Source organism: Canis lupus, chromosome 24, assembly GCF_011100685.1.
Source record: "Canis lupus familiaris isolate Mischka breed German Shepherd chromosome 24, alternate assembly UU_Cfam_GSD_1.0, whole genome shotgun sequence".
In the NCBI taxonomy this organism is placed as follows: domain Eukaryota; kingdom Metazoa; phylum Chordata; class Mammalia; order Carnivora; family Canidae; genus Canis; species Canis lupus.
Genome location: NC_049245.1, coordinates 31,296,101 through 31,314,419, shown reverse-complemented (window position 1 = coordinate 31,314,419; position 18,319 = coordinate 31,296,101). Strand labels below are relative to the sequence as shown.

At 44.2% G+C, this 18,319-nt stretch overlaps 1 protein-coding gene across 2 annotated transcripts in view; it reads left to right on the top strand.

Moving 5' to 3' along the window:
- PTPRT (protein tyrosine phosphatase receptor type T) overlaps nucleotides 1-18,319 on the top strand; it is a 1,032,653-nt gene that overhangs the window by 331,989 nt on the left and 682,345 nt on the right. For both annotated transcript variants that reach the window (XM_038572341.1, XM_038572340.1), the window contains exons 3-4: nucleotides 2,357-2,628; nucleotides 14,548-14,629. In XM_038572341.1, coding sequence (XP_038428269.1) covers nucleotides 2,357-2,628; nucleotides 14,548-14,629 — 354 coding nt within the window. The remainder of the gene's footprint in view (nucleotides 1-2,356; nucleotides 2,629-14,547; nucleotides 14,630-18,319) is intronic.

The following is an 18,319-nucleotide window of genomic DNA, read 5'->3' as shown; positions in this document are numbered from 1 at the left end:
TTTCCTAATCCAGTTCTGTGAATAATAAAATAGAGAGTTTTGAACTCCCCTCCCCTCCCCTCCTCTCCCCCTTCTGTCTCTCTCTTATGTCTTTTTTTCCCTAAGATTTATTTGTTTGAGAGAGAGAATCTGAAGCAGACTCCACACTGAGCATAGATCCCGACACCAGGCTTGATCTCAGAACCCAGAGATCACGACCTGAGCCAAAATCAAGAGCCAGATGCTTACCCAACTCAGCCACCCAGGATGCCCCCCGCCCTCCTGTGTCAATTTTTAAATTCATTCAGAACCCAGGGAGGATTGGCTACGAGTGCTTGGTACCCTCTAGAATCCCAACACGCAACAGATTGCCCTGGCATTTACTAGCTTTAGTCTTCTGGGTGTTAGGGTGAATAAATGAGGCTGCTTCTCGAAGTGGCTCATCTTGATTGAGGATAAGCAGTCTTAAGGTTTCATCCTGAATGTAAGATTTTAGTGGTTAAAGTAAGATTTCAATGCAGTAGTGTTTTTTCGAGGTGGGAATGTTCATCGCAGATCCCCTGAGTTTATCCACTGTGTTTTATGATGCAGTTCAGTTCATAGCATCATAGGGCTTTAAGTCACAAGTTCAACCCTCACAGTTGGTCGCGGGATTTCCTTAGATTTCTTTCCCATTGTCCAGCCTCTGTTTAGCCACCTGCAGTGGCAGGGAACTCCCTCTGTCTCGGGGCCATTGTTAGAAGGCCCTTTGAATGGAAATAAGCCTCCTGTGGTTTTTTTCATAGGTCTGCCGCTCAGACACCTTTATCAATTAGCAGTTGCCACAGTCGTGCCGCCCAGCAAATGGAGAGGGAACTCAGGGGCAAACAGCAGTGAGCATTTGTTCTCATACTCCTGAGTCTGAGCATCGATTGTGGACTGGCAGATCTGAGTTGGGCTTATTGACCGCACGGCTGTGCTCCTAGCTGCCCAGTGGGGATGGCTTGGTTCTTCAGCCCTGGCTGAGCTCCATTCTCCACCACACATGTCTGTTCTCGATCCCAAGCTGAAAGGGGCAGCGGCTACCTGGGGCACATTCTTCTCATGAAAGGTGGTGGTAGCACAAGAAGGCAAGCCCTCCTAGGCAAGCACATTTCAAGCCTCTGCTTGATTCATTCCGTTGACATCTTGTTGACCAAAGCAAGTGCAGCCCAAAGTCAAGGGATGGGGACACACCCTCTGCTTCTTCGGGGAGGCCCAGGACATGGATCCAGGGAGAACTAGAAGAACTAGAAACAACCATTTAATCTGTCAAAGCAACTCCAAAGATGCTCACTTCCTCTCTATGGGCTGGCAGCCTGCTTAGTGCTTGAAAAACAGTAGTGACATTTTCTGCAGAATAATAGTGTAAATGCCGAGTGGGAGAGAATCTAGGTTTCCTCCATCCCTTCCTGACTGTGTGGCCCAGGGCAAGTTACTCAGTCTTTAAATAAAACGAAAATCCTCTACTTACCAGGGTCATTCTGAAGATGAAATTGAATAGTATATTAAAAAGACACCTAGCAAGTATTACCCTCCATTCCAGGCTGAGTATCTTCTGGTTGGTTCTCACATTTCTTCAGAGTTTATACTACTTTTTATATGCCCTCCTATGATATATAGAATCATTCCCTGTGCTGAATACAGTGTTAAGGGATAGTTTGCAATTATTCCTTGTACTGAATGCTGTAGTCCTTGTGATCGTGTTCGAATGACACTTCCTATATTGTAGAGCTGCTGCTTCCATTGAGATAGCCTGAGCTTGCCGAAGGTTTGTATGTCACATTTTACTCTTGGAAGTTGCATTTGACTGTATTCCTGGGGTTTTGTTCCATGTTTCCTTTAGGACCTGCTAGATATAATGTTTTTTCTGTAAATGTTTATAGACTGTCTACTTTGTAGAAATATTCATACGTGTTATGGTCTCTTAATTTTTATTATTACTTTTTAAAAAAGGTTTTATTTATTTTAAAGGGAGAGAGAAAGCACATGTGGGGAGAGTGGGAGGGGGAGAGAAAGAGAGAATTCTCAGGAGACTGTGTGCTGAGCTTGGAGCCTGATGTGGGGCTCGATCCCAGAACCCTGAGATCATGACTTGGGTCTAAATCAAGAGTTGCTTGCTTAACTGACTGAGCTACCCAGATGCCCCCATCTCTTAATTTTTAAACTGCCTTGCTGAGCAGTTATAAAAGTCCCAATTATAGAAGAAGAAAGAGGGGCTGTGGCTTCCTCAGGATCAGTCAGGCCCTCCTAGAGTGACTTGGTTTCTGACCACCATGTTTTGGGTATGACTGATGATCAGGAGGATTTTCTTTCTCTTTCTTTGTCTCTACTTCCCATCCCCTCTGTGGGTCTCCAGGATCCTTCATGATGGTGAACAGCTCTGGGAGGGCCTCTGGCCAGAAAGCCCACCTTCTCCTGCCAACCCTGAAGGAGAATGACACCCACTGTATCGATTTCCATTACTACTTCTCCAGCCGTGACAGGTCCAGCCCAGGAGCCTTGAATGTCTATGTAAAGGTGAACGGCGGGCCCCAGGGGAACCCTGTCTGGAACGTGTCTGGGGTCGTCACCGAGGGCTGGGTGAAGGCAGAGCTTGCCATCAGCACCTTCTGGCCACATTTCTACCAGGTATGGCATGCTATGGTTTCATTGTTTTTTGAAAAGTAATCCTAAATCTTTGTACCTCTTGCCTTCCCTAGACTTGTTAGGTTAAGAAAGGACTTCACTTACTCATTTATTGTGCACCTCATGTTTCCTGAGCTTCTCCTAGTGTGGCCCTGCTGGTACAGAGGTGATCTAGCAGGGCACCTGCCTCCCTGGAGGTCCTGCTTGGGACGTGGAGACCAATGATCATTAAGCAGTTACTGTAGAGTGGGACATAGTGGGCTCTCCGGGATGCCGGGGGGAACAGAGACATTGGAGCCTTTTATAAAGTGATTGCTTACAACGATTTGTTGAGGGACATACTATTATTATCCTTATTTTACAGACAAGAAATTTGAGGTTCTGAGAGCTGGGATAACTAGTCAAAAGATCACCTCTGGGGAAAAGGGTGTTTGGGGGAAAGCCATTGGGAAAGCTTCCAGGCAGAGGTGGCAGCCAGGTGAAGTCTTGAAGTATGAATAAATAATTACTGAAAAAGGAAGGAAAAAGGCATTTGATTTTGTCAGGGATGGTACATGCCGTTGACTGCAGGAGGAAGGGAGTGAGTTTTGCAGAGTTTGGAAACTCTCACTTGTTTAAGGGTAGGTCACAAAGGGGATAATGCAGGGAGTTAAGCTTGCAGAGGCAAATTGGTCATGGCTGGCTTCGAATGCCAGGCCAAGGAGATTCAGGGGAATCCCTCGTCTGCAGCACTGCTACTCCAACTGTTGCGAAAGAACAGTTTTTCCCTTTCAACTCATTGTGGACCAGTACTTTCATGACTGTAGTAAAAATGTCACAGCAGTGCCACATTGCTGCAAACACTTCTCCCACTCCACCTACTTACGCCACTGTGTGCTGAGAACACCCAGGGCACAGGCTTCTGGCAGTCTGTGGAGCACGCCTGGAGGAGCACAGCTCTGTGCCCACTTGGCCTGGGACCCAAGAAAGCTTTTCTTTTTGTTAAAACAACTTTATATATTTAGGTACAATTTATATATCCTAGCATTTACCCGTTTAATTATGTTATCAGTAATTTTGAGTAAATCTAAGTTGTGCAGTCATCACCATAAAGCAGTTTTAGAACATTTTCATCACCCCTATAAATCCTTCCTGCCTTTTTGTGGTTATCTCCAAGCCTACTGTTGAAAGGTTTTAAGTAAGAAAGCGACATAGTCAGATCTGCATTTTAGAGAAATTTCTTTAGGGTCTGAGGCAGAAAATGGACCTGAAGCTGGCAAGGCTAGTGGCTGGGAGCTTCTGAGACATCCTTCAGTTCAGTGTCTGTGATACAGTCCTTTCAGATGGAGCATGCAGGCAGCCATAGATAATATGTAAATGCAGCTGTGTTCCAATAAAACTTTATGTATAAAAACAAGTTGTGGGCCAGATTTGACCTCCAGGCCATAGTTTGCTGAACCTTGATGTAGGTAGTAAAACTGAGGTCTAGAGATGGATACTGAAATGCAAGAGCACTCAGCAAATCATTGGAAAAGCTGTGACCAGAACCTGGATGCCTAATCTCAAGACTGCCCTCCCCACCATATAACTAAGTATAAAGTAACTGTGTCTGTAAGGCCATGGGTTTCCCCAGTGAGGCGTCAGAGCTCCAATTAGAAACCCCTATCTAGGGATCCCTGGGTGGCACAGTGGTTTGGCGCCTGCCTTTGGCCCAGGGCGCGATCCTGGAGACCCCGGATCGAATCCCACATCGGGCTCCCGGTGCTTGGAGCCTGCTTCTCCCTCTGCCTATGTCTCTGCCTCTCTCTCTCTCTCTCTGTGACTATCATAAAAAATAAAAAAATTAAAAAAAAAAAAAAAAAAAGAAACCCCTATCTAGGGCCCGACGCAGATGGATTATAGGATAGGGCTATAGGTGCAAGTCTAAGGAGCAGGAAAAGTAATCCAGGAGAGGAACAGTAGCACTGCTGGCCCTGCTCTTTGGTAGGATATGGAGGGCATTTCTTTTGTCCCAGCTCTGTGGTAAGTGTATTGCCTTTCATTTATCTATGTAGTATCTCCTTGTGTTGGAGAGCAACATGTCTTCTGTTCTAGAGCAGGGCATATTATTGATAAACTGAGGTTCCCATAATTCTCCCTAGGTCCTCTGACTCCAAGCTCAAGTTTTCTGCTTTAGGGGTTAAAAGCGCATTATGAGAATCTTCCTCTCACTAGCTGTGTAATGTTTGATGTATCCTGTCATCATTTTAAGTCAGTTCTCTCATTTGTAAAATGAAGAAGGAAATAGGTACAATGAAGGGTTCTTTAGTGGATTGAATGAGATAGCGTATATATTAACATGTCAGGCCTGTGGAGGGATTCAGCACTTGTTCGGAAGGAAGGGAGGAGGAACAGGAAAAGAGGAAGGAGGCAGGGTGCCTTCTGTGCAGAGATTCCCCACCGCAGTTGAGCTGTCCTCTGTTAGTTATCATCCCTGTGATAAGCAACCTCATCTGGGAGAATTTTGTGATTTCCAACTTGTTGGCCACTGCAGCATCATTACGACACATTATATCCTCTGCTCTGAGCTTTGTGGTGAGAAAACCACTAATGTACTGGAAGCAGCAGTTTAGAACAGATAAATCTCTCTCTCTCTCTCTCACTCACTCACTCATAGACGCACACACACAGCCACTAATGGATAGTCTCATGGCCAGACACACACAAGTGCACCTACATGCTCCCAGAGTCACTGCCCACACATACATCCAGGGGAGAGATGAGGGGACCGTCAGGAGATTCAAAGACACTTACAGAGTAGATTTTAAAATTCATCAGACCCCTGAGCTCTGGTCCTATATGTATGATTCTGCAGACTAAATACAGTTTTAGTTTTTAGCAGTGCTGGGACTCAGATCGTGATGGCTTATGTATTCATTTATTAAAGTCATATTTCATAGTTCCAAAATTGACTTTTAGCTCTGTAATAAACAGGGAAATTTCATCTTTCCTGTTACTGGGGCTCTGTGGCGCCAGGGTCTCAGCAGGGCCAGGGATGAACGTCCCTTGGCCCGGTACCTCCACACCTGCCTCTTCTCTGGGGAGCAGGGGCTTATTAAAACCGCCTAAACTGTACTTTAGATTTCTGCCCCCTTGCAGGTGATATTAACTCTATTTTATGTTTTTAATGATTCTGAACTGTTCTGTCCCAAGGGTTAAAAAAAAAAAAAAAAGAGAAGTTTTTTTATAAGTTTTACAGCCACCTGCTCACTCTGTTTTCCAGCACCTGCCTGGGTGAAGTTGCCTTTTATTTAGTGCTTATAATTGCTATGTAGATACATGAAATCTAGGGCCTTCCAGGCTTGGATTCAGCTGAACTTGAAGTCCAGGCCTTTTCTCAGGGATCGGGCACTGGCATATGGCACTCTGTAAGTTTAGTGACTTCACATGCAGTTCTGCAGATCTGGGGGTGCATCTCACAGAGGGAGCCCATCTCCCGCCCTTCACACCCCCCCACACACATTTCCTTTCACCCCTCTCCACTGAGCAGTAAACCCTCCTCCTTGTCCTACTCAGGCCTCCGGGGGCTGAGGTGGGAGAGAGACTCTTTTGATTTCACCCTAAGCAATCCCTCTTCATCAAAATATGTGGTTGTCTTCCTAAGAGGGGTGCTGGTGAGCCAACATCTTTTCTCTCTTTGGAGAAAATGTTTGCAGCCCCTTAAAACTTCTGCTGTAGAGATTCTCTGCTCAAGGACTACAAAAGGGGAGGATAAAGTGCCAGCTTCCTTAAACAAGTCCTGACCTATCCATCCCTTCTCCCAGCATGCATCCTACCTGGTTTTTTTGGAGAGGTTGAGAGGGACTCATCTCTGAGCCTCTCCTGGGAAATTAGTTCCTGGCTTTGTCCAACAGCTCATGCATAGAGAGAGGTTTGTGCTTTTCCACACAAGTACTAGGGGGTCTCTAAGGTTCTAGAGACTGGGGCGTGTGTAGTTGACTGTAGGTCCATGTGGTGGCCTTGGGGTTGAAGAATGTCCTGCAGAGAAGGCAGGTTTCCTAGCCTAGGCCTTCCGCCCCATCCCTGCCTCTCAGGGTCCCTGCCCTCTGACATGAGGCATCCCTGGGTGTTGGCATGACCTACTTCTGCTCACTCTCTGCCCTGCCTTCCTACTCCCTGTAAGCATTAAAGTAGCCTCTACAATTCTTTACTCACCTTAGTGCCAGCCTCATTGAGAGTTCAGTGTGGAGGGGACCTGCCTCAGCATGTGGGTCCAGGTAGGCCTTAGAGGGCCCAGCATGGACTTTCTCCCTTTCCTTTATCTCTGGCTCTGTTTCTGATAATATCCAATCTTACGTCTGTGTTGTTGACTCCTCATTCTCCAGGCATTGAGGGGGTCTATCTCATGGCAGCTTGCATGATTTTTATTAGAAAAAAATTATAATTCTGGAGTGGCATGGCAAAGACGGGAGCCTCTTGGCTCCTGCACATTTTGTGAACATTTTGCTCAGAGTGACGGGGGCAGTGACAGCAGGGGACTCAGTTCTGCCTTGGGAAGTCCTTTATTTTCAGTGTCTCCAGAGCCTGCCCTGTGGTATAAAAATTCTGTGGACCCTCCTTCTAATATCTCATGAGTCTGGAGACTTCATCAAGGATTCTGTGGGCTGCCATGGCTCTCTTTGTCTATGCTTCTGTACTTCCTCTCCACCACCTTTCCCACCTCCCTTTGTTCCTGCCACCATATGTGCCTCTTTGTTTCCATGTAACTCCACATGGACCTGACTCCAGCCTGTGCCAGATTCTGACAGTCAGGACTCACATCAGAGAGTCGGTTGAGTGTAGGAACTTCAGTGGAAACTTGAGATGTGGACTACAGGAGGTAGTTATGTAGGACAGTCCAATAGCTTCTTTCCCTCCCCAGACCTACCACCATTCCCTGGCATTTCTCCTCTTACTGCCCATCACTCTCCCCAGAGTAAAAACAAGGATAACAACAATATTTATTAACATCTTACCCTATATATTACAAACCTTTATGATTATTAACTCATTTAATGGAAAACCAGAGCATTCTTTCCTTTGTTTCTTATGGGGTATTTTTTCCCCCTGTTTGAGAAACCCAAGTCTCACCTATCCTGATGCTTCACAAAATAAATTCTCAAGAGGAATTCTGATAAAAGAAAGATTTTCTATCTCTCTCTCTTTTTAAAAAGATTTTATTTATTTATTCATGAGAGAGAGAGAGAGAGAGAGAGAGAGAGAGAGAGAGAGACAGGCAGAGGGAGAAGCGGGCTCCATGCAGGGAGCCCGATGTGAGACTCCATCCCGGGACTCCAGGATCATTACCTGAGCCAAAGGCAGATGCTCAACCGCTGAGCAACCCAGGTGTCCCAAAGATTTCCTATCTCATTCTAGAATTCTTATTTCTGCAGAGGAAGGAAGAGAGAACAGTGAACAAAGGTGTGTTTCACTATCACCCGTTCTGACCAGCCTTGCATTCATTCATGGCTGCATGAATGAAAATGATATGACATGGGTTAGACACTGGGACATAATGGGAGAAACGGTCCCATGTGTTAGAAGAGTTTAAGTTGTACTTTGACGAACTGGGAAAAAAGTTAGAATTCTACTTAACCAGGTGTTTTGGTTAAATGAGAGTTGAACTGCTTTCCGTTGAAGCCTAGTAGGGGGTGTGGCTGTGTGCTGTGAGCCAGAAGCCCAGGGCTTTGGTTCCCAGTCTGCCTCTGGCTCCCTTTCTGAGCTTTGGTAATGCAGCTGGCCCCACCTTTTAGGGCTTTTGAGAGACTGGGTCAAGATCATATAATAAATGGTCAGTATTGCCAACCTTTATTATAAATTGTGGTTATATTTTTGCTTTTGTTATTTTTATTATAATTCAGTCTCAGTTGATGAGGTACCGTTTCTGCTCAATACTAATCCCTCACTGGAGTCCTGACCCCAATTGACGACTCCTTCTGGAAGCTTGTTTCATTGATCCCTCACCCCATCCCTTTGTGTTGGATCCTATTACCTTGATTCATTTCCCTCTACCTAAAATTATGCTCAATCTCTAACATCCCCCCAAAAATCCTCTATTGGGCTTTTAGCACTTGACCTTGAGCCCAAGCTCTCTTCTCTGAATTACCTACTCTGCCTTCTATGGTGATTTCACCTAGTTTTGTAGCTTTATATGCCATTTAGATGCCAAAGCTGCCATATTTGTAATTCTGGTCCTAAATAACCCATGAGCTCCAAAAGCAGAATGCCATTATCCTACCCAACACGTCCATTAAGATGTTTACTTGGCATCTCAAGCTTAGTAAGACCGAAAAGAAATCCTGAAGTAGCCCTGCCTATGTATCCGTGCACACATGTTCATCATGTCATCTTCTCCATGTCAATAAATGACACCAGAATTGACCTAAGAGCTCAGTCCCCAAATTGAAGAGTCCTCACTGAGTTCACTTTCCTTCACTTTTCTCCTCTTGTTCCAACAGCAGTTATCTCATACCTGCCTTCAAAATACCTCACCAGCCAACATCTTTGTTTTCCATAGCCACCACCATCATCACAGCCATCCTTATCTTTTGATTGATCCTTATCTATTTTAACCCATCTCCACACCACAGCCGGGATGATTTTTGTAGAATGTAAATTAGATTATGTCACGTTCCAGCTTTAAACCTTTCAGTGACTTAGACCCCACTGCTAATGCTCCAGCCTTGCCTTGTGCCTTTCTAGCTTACTTACTGTATCTGAGCCACATCAGTTTCATCCTTGTGCTCCCAGATTATCCCCAGTGCTTTCCTGCCTTGTGGCCTTTGCCCTTGCCACCATATTTTTTCTTGATAGGCCAATTTCATCCTAATAGTCTCATCTTAAGTATCATCATCTCTTAGGGTTCTCTCTTGACCACTCTAAGTAAAGTAGACCCTCCTCCTCTTAATTAATTGCAATATTCTATTTATTTCCTTCATAATACCAATCATAAAAGAGTTTAATTTTATGTATTTATTTAGTTTCCATTTCTATTCACTAGAATGTGAAGTTCATTGGAGTTAGGACCTTAGTCATCTCATTGACTTTCATAACCCTAGAATATGTCCCAGTATTTGGTACAGTGGAGGGTCTCTGTAAATGTTAAATGAATGAATGACGACCTTGATTTTGTTCCCAGTAGTTTTAGAGTTTAGGGAATAAGATTATTTGGGAACAAGCAGTTATAATGCTGTATGATAGGGTGATAGGTACTATAGTGGAGTTAACTCTGCAGTGGTATATAGCATAGTGATACTACAGCATGAAGAGGGCTACAAAAATGTAATGTACCTTAAAGCACTTACTTTTTGTTGTAAATATAGCTCATTTTTTGCAAAAAAATTGGATAATCTAGAAAATTTCAAAGAATAAAATATCCTCCATAATCTTCCTGGTATCATTTAAAAATTTATTCATAGACTATTACCATCCTTTATCTTTTGTGAATTATCTAGTGAAGTCATATGCCAACTCTTCTTTTGGAGAGTTTATTTTGTTGATTAGTAAGAATTCTTGACACAAAACAGGTTATCGTTTAGCTGACCTAGATGTTACAAATACTGTTCTCAACTAGCCATTGGCTTCTAATTTTGTTTCAGACTTTTGTTAACATACAAAACATACTTTGAAATTTAAGTGATTATGGGAGGTATTATATATACAAATATATAATATTTCAATTTTAAGAAATTTATTTTTAAGCTTTTGTCATTAATTTCTAGCCTTAGAGAACTTAGAAAGAAAATACTAGACCTAGACCTATACAGTTTTTGTCTTTGAGAGATTTATTGAAGTTAGTCTTTAGCCTGTCATCTGATCTTTGTGTTAAATAACCTGTATTTAGTAAATACATTATTATTCATATTATGTACATACTTAAATCTTTAGTTTTTTCTATTTGGTCAGAGTCTGGGACATGAGTTAAAATTTTCAAATTGTGTTTTATTCCCCGCCCCCCCCATCATTTTCTCTTTTAAAGTTTAACTCATGCATTAAAAATAAAGACCTCATAATCCACTTAATGGTTTTTATTTTTTTCCAGTTTAAATTCTACTTTGACACTTTTACATATTTTTACAACTATTTTCTGTTTATTTGCATTTTCCCATTATGCCTTTGTTCAACTTATTTTTAAGTTACCTGAGTCATTTTGTGTTAGGTCTTTAATAGTGTACAATTAGATTTTATTTATTTAGACAGTCTGAGACCTTTTCTCTATTTTAACCCATTTATATTTATTGTCACAACAGAAATAATTTTTCTTTTGTCATTTTTATTACACAGTTTGAATGCTTTTGTGTTTTTAAATGTATTTTCTGTGTTCTATTTTATTTTTTTCCTATGGCCTTTGCTTTCGTTTTCCTTTCAGCTATTGAAAACATAATTAGATACATAATTCTTTATAGAAAGTCTTCTGTTGACTTTCTCCTCTGCAGGCTGTGGCATTTATCCTTCAGGTAGCCTATTATTTCTGCAGACATTTCCTCATTCCCTGCACATTTTTGTTTCTGTGTCTCTGAAAGACCCTGTTACCTTAATAAACCCCTCTTCCAAATCAGTTGCCATGCTAGTGTCAGCTGCTCTATGTTTAATGTGACTGCCATCCCAAAGTCATTTTACATATGCCCAGGCAGTCATGTGTGTGGTTTTAATGGTTGATCTTACCACCCAAGGAAGCTGCCTCTTCACAACCATCACCACCCTCTCTACCAGTTCCTTGTTCTCTCATTATAGCTTTTGAGGAACTCTGGGTCCACCCTGAGACTGCTGGGCTCTGAATCCATTAACTTGGAGTGACCACATGGGCCACAGAAAGATTCCACATGAATGTTTTCTTGTTGGTCTCATCACCCATCTTACATTCTATCCATAGGCTTGAGGTGAGAAGTGAAAGGAGGGAGAAGGGTCCATTGTGTAGGTTGTTGAAGTGGTAGAGATGAAGAATAATGAAGATTTGAACCAGAGCCATTGGACTAGAATCAAACTGGATTTGACCTACAAAATGATTGCCTCATATGGTTCAACTTAATAGCAGAGTTAGAAAGACATGGCCAGATTTAGAAGTACTAAGTCAGAATCAGAAAGAAAATACTGAGCGAGTCAGAAGGAGAAGCCCAGGCAGATGCCCAAATCCCAGTCTTCAGTAACTGGATGGGTCGTAGGGCAACCCAGTGAGGCCCATGTTTCAGGAAAGATAGCCTGTTGGGCAGTAGGGGAGACAATTTGATAGGGAAGCTGTTCAGATCAGTTGCATATAGATTGTGGTTGAGTCATCTGTGTAATAATATCTGAATGAAAATACAGATCTCTTAGCTGGGTGAAACTGCTGTTTGGTGAGGAGTATGGAGTGGGGCTGACTGTCACTAAATTGGACTGGACTGTCGTGGGGAATTGTCACTAAATTGTAGCCATTGGAGGAAGAATGTGTTCAGTGAAAACATGAGTAGGGGAACCTCACATTTGATAGTTATAGGAGGAGGAGTGCTTACAAAGAAACCTACCATGATGTTATCCCAGTTCTGTGAGAAAAATGGAGAATGAAGTGTCACTTGAGCCTGAAACAAGAGAGATCCAGAAAGGAAGAAGCTATGAACATTGATAATTATAAAAAATGATCCAAGTATTAATAATAATAATTAGCACACATTGAGTACCTACCATGTGCCAAACATTGTTCTAAATAGTGCATTAATTCCTTTAACCTGAAAAATTATCCAAAGAAGTGGACACTGTAATTGCAGATGAGGAAACTGAGGCACAGAGCAGTAAGATAACTTGCCCAGGTTCACACACTGGTAAGTGGTATAGCCAAGACTAGAACCCAGGCATCCTGATCTGGAGCCCAAGCACTGCACTATCTTCCTTCTTAAGATAAGGATTGAAACACTATCTGTTGGATTTAGTAACTATGAAGTTATTAGAATCTGCCATGAGAGCAGCTCTGGGGGAAGTGCTGGGGACAAAGTCCATATTATAATGGATGGGGGTTTGCAGTGGGAATTAAGGAAGTGTTGACAGTGAATGTAGATAAAACTATTATCTAGAGTATTATCTAGTCTATTATCTAGAGAATTCCTCATGTGATTGAAACACAACTGGACTGTGCTAGTGCAGAACCTACTGCTAAAGGATAGCTTTTAAAGAATAAGAGAAGCCCAAGCATTTACTTATGCCAAAATCAGGGATAAAAAGAGAGTTCAGAGATACAAGATAGAACCAGCAAGGACCAAGTAGCTGGAACACATAGCAGAGGTGGGGAGGAGTTAAGACTGCCGGCATGCCTTATGGAGAGGAGGCAATGGTTGGCATGTGGTGATCCGAGGTGTAATCCTTTTTTTTTTCTTCAAAGATTTTATTTATTCATGAGAAACAGAAAGAGAGAGAGAGGCAGAGACATAGGCAAAGGGAGAAGCAGACTCCCTGTGGGGAGCCCAATGTGGGACTCGATCCTAGGACCCCAGGCATGCGCTGAGCTGAATGCAGATGCTCAACCATGAGTCACCCAGGTGCCCCATCTGAGGTATAATCTAACCTATGATTGATGGGCAAGAAGTCAGAAGTCAGCCCCTCTCTTGTTCTCTTGCCTCTTGAAGATTTGCTGTGTGTGTCTGCTGGGATTGGGTGGGTGATATTAAAGGGGAATATATGTGTAGGGCATGGAAGATAGACAAGGCAGATTTGTAGTAGACTTGTCAACACTGAATTGACGATGTGAAAGATTGGGGGCTTTGGGTGAGAGTGATTTGGATGTTTAGCTAGCTTGCAGGGTGATCCTGGGTGTGCTGAGAATACAGGAGGTCCAGACCGTCAAATAGACCCTAGGAAGGTTGAAGTCCAGGGTACCACTCGAGCCAAACGAGCAGGTTTAAAAGGAGTGAGGGGTAGGAGGCTGTGCCAGAATCCTGGAGAATGCAACTTCCAGTTTCTGGAGTGGACAAGGACATGGCTATGGCTGAAGCTGGTTGGGAGATAAAGACCACTGGAATTAGGGAGGGTCCTGGGCATTGGTCGTGGTGGCCACTTAGATGGCTATATATCCCCTAGGCAAAGTTAGACAATGGGTGACAAAGAAATATATTAAGGGAGTTTTAAAAGTTCTAGTGAAATACACAATTTGGATGAGAGTCAGAATGGAGAACTCCAAGAATTGTTGCCTGTGGATCCCTGGATACCAAAGTTATGCATGGGGCTTAACTTCGAGAGGTGTTATTAAGAAATTCAGATGGGGTGAGAGACAACCAAGAACCAGGCTCTTAACTACAGGCAACAAACTGGTGGTTACCAGAGGGGAGGGGGGAGGAGGAGAGAGTGTGTGGGACAAAGAGGGGTTGAGGATTGAGGAGTGCACCTGTTGTGATGAGCACTGGGTGTTATTTGAAAGTGTTGAATCATGCTGTTGTACACCTGAAACTATTATAACCCTGTATGTTGACTATATTGTAATTAAAATTGAAAAAAGAAATTCAGGTGGAATGTATTCCTGTGGGGTATAGAATCAAATCAGGGTAAACCCTCTTTGGCTTATGGTAGCTTCCAAGGTAAGGTCCTCTGTCCACCTTCCTAGGTGGGATATTAGGAAGTAGTTCTCTGTGCTTCATTTGAAACAGTAACGAAAAAGGTGCAGATTGGGGTTGCAGGCCATGTTTGGGTGGTTTTTCTGCATTCAGGCATTATTTCTGAAATCCATTAGAAATGTTCCATGTGGCTGGCTTTTCTTTTGCTGGTCATTAGAATGTGCCCCCCTCCCCTTTTTTTACCTTGTTTTGAAAATCCAAGTCCATTGCTAGGGTAGCTAACTAGACTAATAAAAGGCCTCTTTGGGAGGTTCTTGTGGGAAGCTGAAACAGAGGGTTTGGGGGCTGGGCAAGCTTCCTACGATGCCTACAACCACTTCTGCAAAATTGACTCCCACCCTGTGTGTTGCAGGTGATATTTGAATCCGTCTCTTTGAAGGGTCATCCTGGCTACATCGCTGTGGACGAGGTCCGGGTCCTTGCTCATCCATGCAGTAAGTCTGTTCCCTCCTCCTCATGCAGCCTCGCTCCATACGAGACTGGGGAGCTTGGAGCCCACGGTCCCCCTCCCTTCCACCCCCTGCCTATTCATTCAGCTCACCACCATCTCTGGTTCTCTCTCCTTTTTATTCCTTCAAAAATGCTTACATACTCAATGCAATCAGTCCTGAATAAATTCGTAATTTCCCTGGCCTGTTCAACAGGCCAGCACCTACAGGAATTTGCAGAGTGGCAAAACATCTTCGTTTGAATCTCTCCCTGTCATTAAGGGAGTCTCAAGTCCTGATTGTTTATTAGTGGGATTCAGACCACTGAAGTGGAAGAATTAGAGGGCTTCGGATAGAATCTCGTGCAATTGTCTTAAAAAAAGAACAATACTAGACCACTGAGCAAATTAGCACACTGTTCACTCACAGGGAAAAGTACCCCAAAGCTATTAATTCTTTAAAAGTAATTTTAAGTACACCCATCAGCTCTCTGTAGGCGTCAGGAAAGATTTCTCACCGTGGGTAGTACATTCGGTATGGTGTCAAGAGTTCTCAAAGACCTTCTGCTCCTCCATGTCCATCAGTTGCCCCCTTGGAGTTCTGTCCCTCTCTGCTGTGTTTAGTCTGAGATATCAGAATGTGTTCATGTAAGAACCTGTGGCTCCCAGTGTCACGAAATCCCAGAGGGGAGTTGAATGGCATCATGTCTAGTGACATTTAGTTGGGGGTGGTGGTGACTGAGTCAAAGGGATATGCATAGAGATTGTAGCAGCCCTTAGGAGGGCTAGGGTGCCAGCCCCATTAGTCTGTCTGAATTGCATGTTGGAGATTCCCATTGGCAGCAGCTGTTTCCAGGTAACTCCTAGGGGACGCCTCTCTCTTCTCCCTCCTTGTAGCCATGAGCCACACTATTGGCTATGGTGCAGTTGGCTATTTCCTCCACAAGGGCCATGCCCCTTGTTGTTTTAGGCCTTTTGGTCCTTTCATGTTGGAGCTCTTCTTGTGCCAGCCCCATCCATGTTGCTTTAATTGAAATGACACTTTCTACTTCTCCTACACTGAATTGGTTAGACCCTTAAACACCACTTCGTTCCCTGGCACTAGAGTGCCATTGTTTGACTCATTGCTTAGAGCACCTCTCTGGAGGAATTTGGGACAAGTTCCAAGGGGTTTTGGCAAGGCAGTGTTTGGGATAATTGTGTTTTGTGTCTATGTGAGGGAGCACTCCTTCCCCTAAAACCAGCCAGCCTCTCAGGAGTGCTGAGATCCTACTAGATTCTTCATCACTGTGGCCTAAGGTTCCTGCCCTCTGGGTCTTTGGGATTTCCTTAGGTGGGTCTGTCCATGCAATCATGGACAGGGTGAAGAGGGTCGCAGAAACCCCCTGGCCATGCAGTGTTTATATAGTAGAAATGCAGTTAATCCTCCTCACCCAGATGAAGCCATTCCCTCCCTGGCCTTCTGGGAATCAGCATCAACTGCCCATTAAAGAATGATCTTTGACCTCAGACTGGACAGCTGCATCAGGATGGATTGGACCTCCCTGAGGTCCACTTAACTGCACACACTCAGCTCTGTCCCGCTCCCAGTTTTGAGGTAGTCTCTGAGACAGGGTTCAGTTTTCTCAAGCCCTGCACACAGGGGATGCTCGTTGGGGATGCTCACCTCTGCTGCATCCCTGCTTCTTATCCTATGCTTGTGGTTTACCTTTGGCTTTTCTAGTAGGTGACTTTTGGCTCTTGGCAGGAGAATCTGCCCTGGCTCTCTTGTCTGAGATCCCAGATGTCTCTACTCAGAGTGGGAATTTCTACCTCTGTCACGAGGCCCAACGTGATCCAACGTGATCCAGCCTCAGCTCCACCTTAACTCCAAGCACCATCCATGGTTTGCCATTAAAGCCAAATGCTTCCTTCTCTCTGAGAAGTCTGTATGGGAAAGGGTTCTCTGGGGGGTGTTTGGATGCCTTTCCACTCTAAAGTTTCATGTCTCCTCCTTGGAATCCATCCCACCCCGGGGCTGCTCCTGAATTTAGAATTCTCCTGACATCCTTACATTCCTCCTGCTGAGGAGTGTGCACTGCATGGTTATGGAATTGCTGAAAGGCAGTTAGCCAGCAAATGGGCCATGGGATATAGCTCAAAAGGATGTGACACTGGCTGTGTTCCTGTGTAATGGGAGCACAGTACGGAGGTTAGTCTTGATGCTTAGGCAGCTTGAGCTTAAACTTCCCAGAAATCAAAGTGTGAGGACCCCATGATAGTGGCTGGAGTTGGAAAAACTCCATTCCCCAGTATGTACAAATATTGGTGGTGCATATAGTTCTCAGGGGTCTATCCACGCACTGCTCCTGAGTCGTGTGAGTTGAGCAGTGCCTTCTTCAGTTTGGTGCTCAGTCCACAACCACTCCAGTGCTTTACTCCTACTTTCTTTCCATAAGTCAATTATTGAGCATTAGCTATTTGTCAGGAACTTGCCCTGGACATAGGGGATACTTAAATGATCCAGTTGGTTAGATCCTCATCTCCACAGTGTTAACTTAGCTGAGTGGCAGAGGGAAGAAAGTCACTAAATAAGTAATATCAAGTAGTAACAAGTATAATTTCAGAGAGTAATAGGGCTATGAAGAGAATAGATGGGAGTGGCTGCGGTGGGGGAGGGTGCCATAGGTAGAATGGGCAGGGGATGTGTCTGAGCTGACACCTAAGTTCCCTGTGTCGTGACCTAGGGAAGGGGATATGCCAGGCAGAGGAAGTGGCAGGTGCAGAGGCCCTGCAGTGGGAGTCTGCAGATGTTGCCTGAGCCAGAGTGTAGGGGGCCCAAGGGAAAAGGGTCTGAGCAAAAGTCAAGGAAGGAGGCTGAGGCCAGGCCATGGAAGGTTCTGAGTGTCATGATGAGGTTAGGTTTTAATCGAGGCGCAAGAAGACACCACTGGAGGGATTTGTCCTAGGGATTGATTTGATCTCATTTAAATATTAGAAGATCACTTTGGCTGCTCTGCAGAGAGCAAGTTGAAGGGGAATAGAGAAGCCAGGGGATCTATCAGGAAGAAAGTTCTAGAGTCATGGAAAAGAGGTAGGTGATGGTGGCTGGATCAGGCTGGTGGAGAGACATATACTCATCCTTCAGCATGTGTTTACTGAGCATGTACTCCAAGGCAGGCACTTTTCTGGGTTTATGGAAGTAAGACCCATTCATTCTCTTCCCTCATGGGCTTCCATTGAGATAGAAGACACTGGAAATGAAACAATCACGTAATTATACAATCTATAACAGAGGGTAAATTAGTTTGCTAAAGCTGCCATACAGAATGCTTCAGGCTGGGGGGATGCTTACATAGCAGAAATTGATTTGCCCACGGTTCTGTAGGTGGAAGTCTGGGATGAAGATGGCAGGGTTGGTTTTTCCTGAGGTCTCTGTCCTTTGCTTGCAGGTGGCTGCCTTCTTGCTGTGTCCTCAAATGGGCTTTCTTCTGTGTACACATGCTCCTTGATATATCTCTGTATGTCCAAATTTTCTCTTGTTTTCGGGACACCAGATAGATTGGATCAAGGTCCATTCTGAAAGCCCTAATTCCAAATGCTCTGAGGTGTTGAGCAGTAGGGCTTCAATATATGAGTCTGGTGGGGGGGGGGGGGTGTGCAGAGAAGGGAGACAGAATTTAGCCCATAACAGATGGTCAGTAGTGCTATTAAGAGA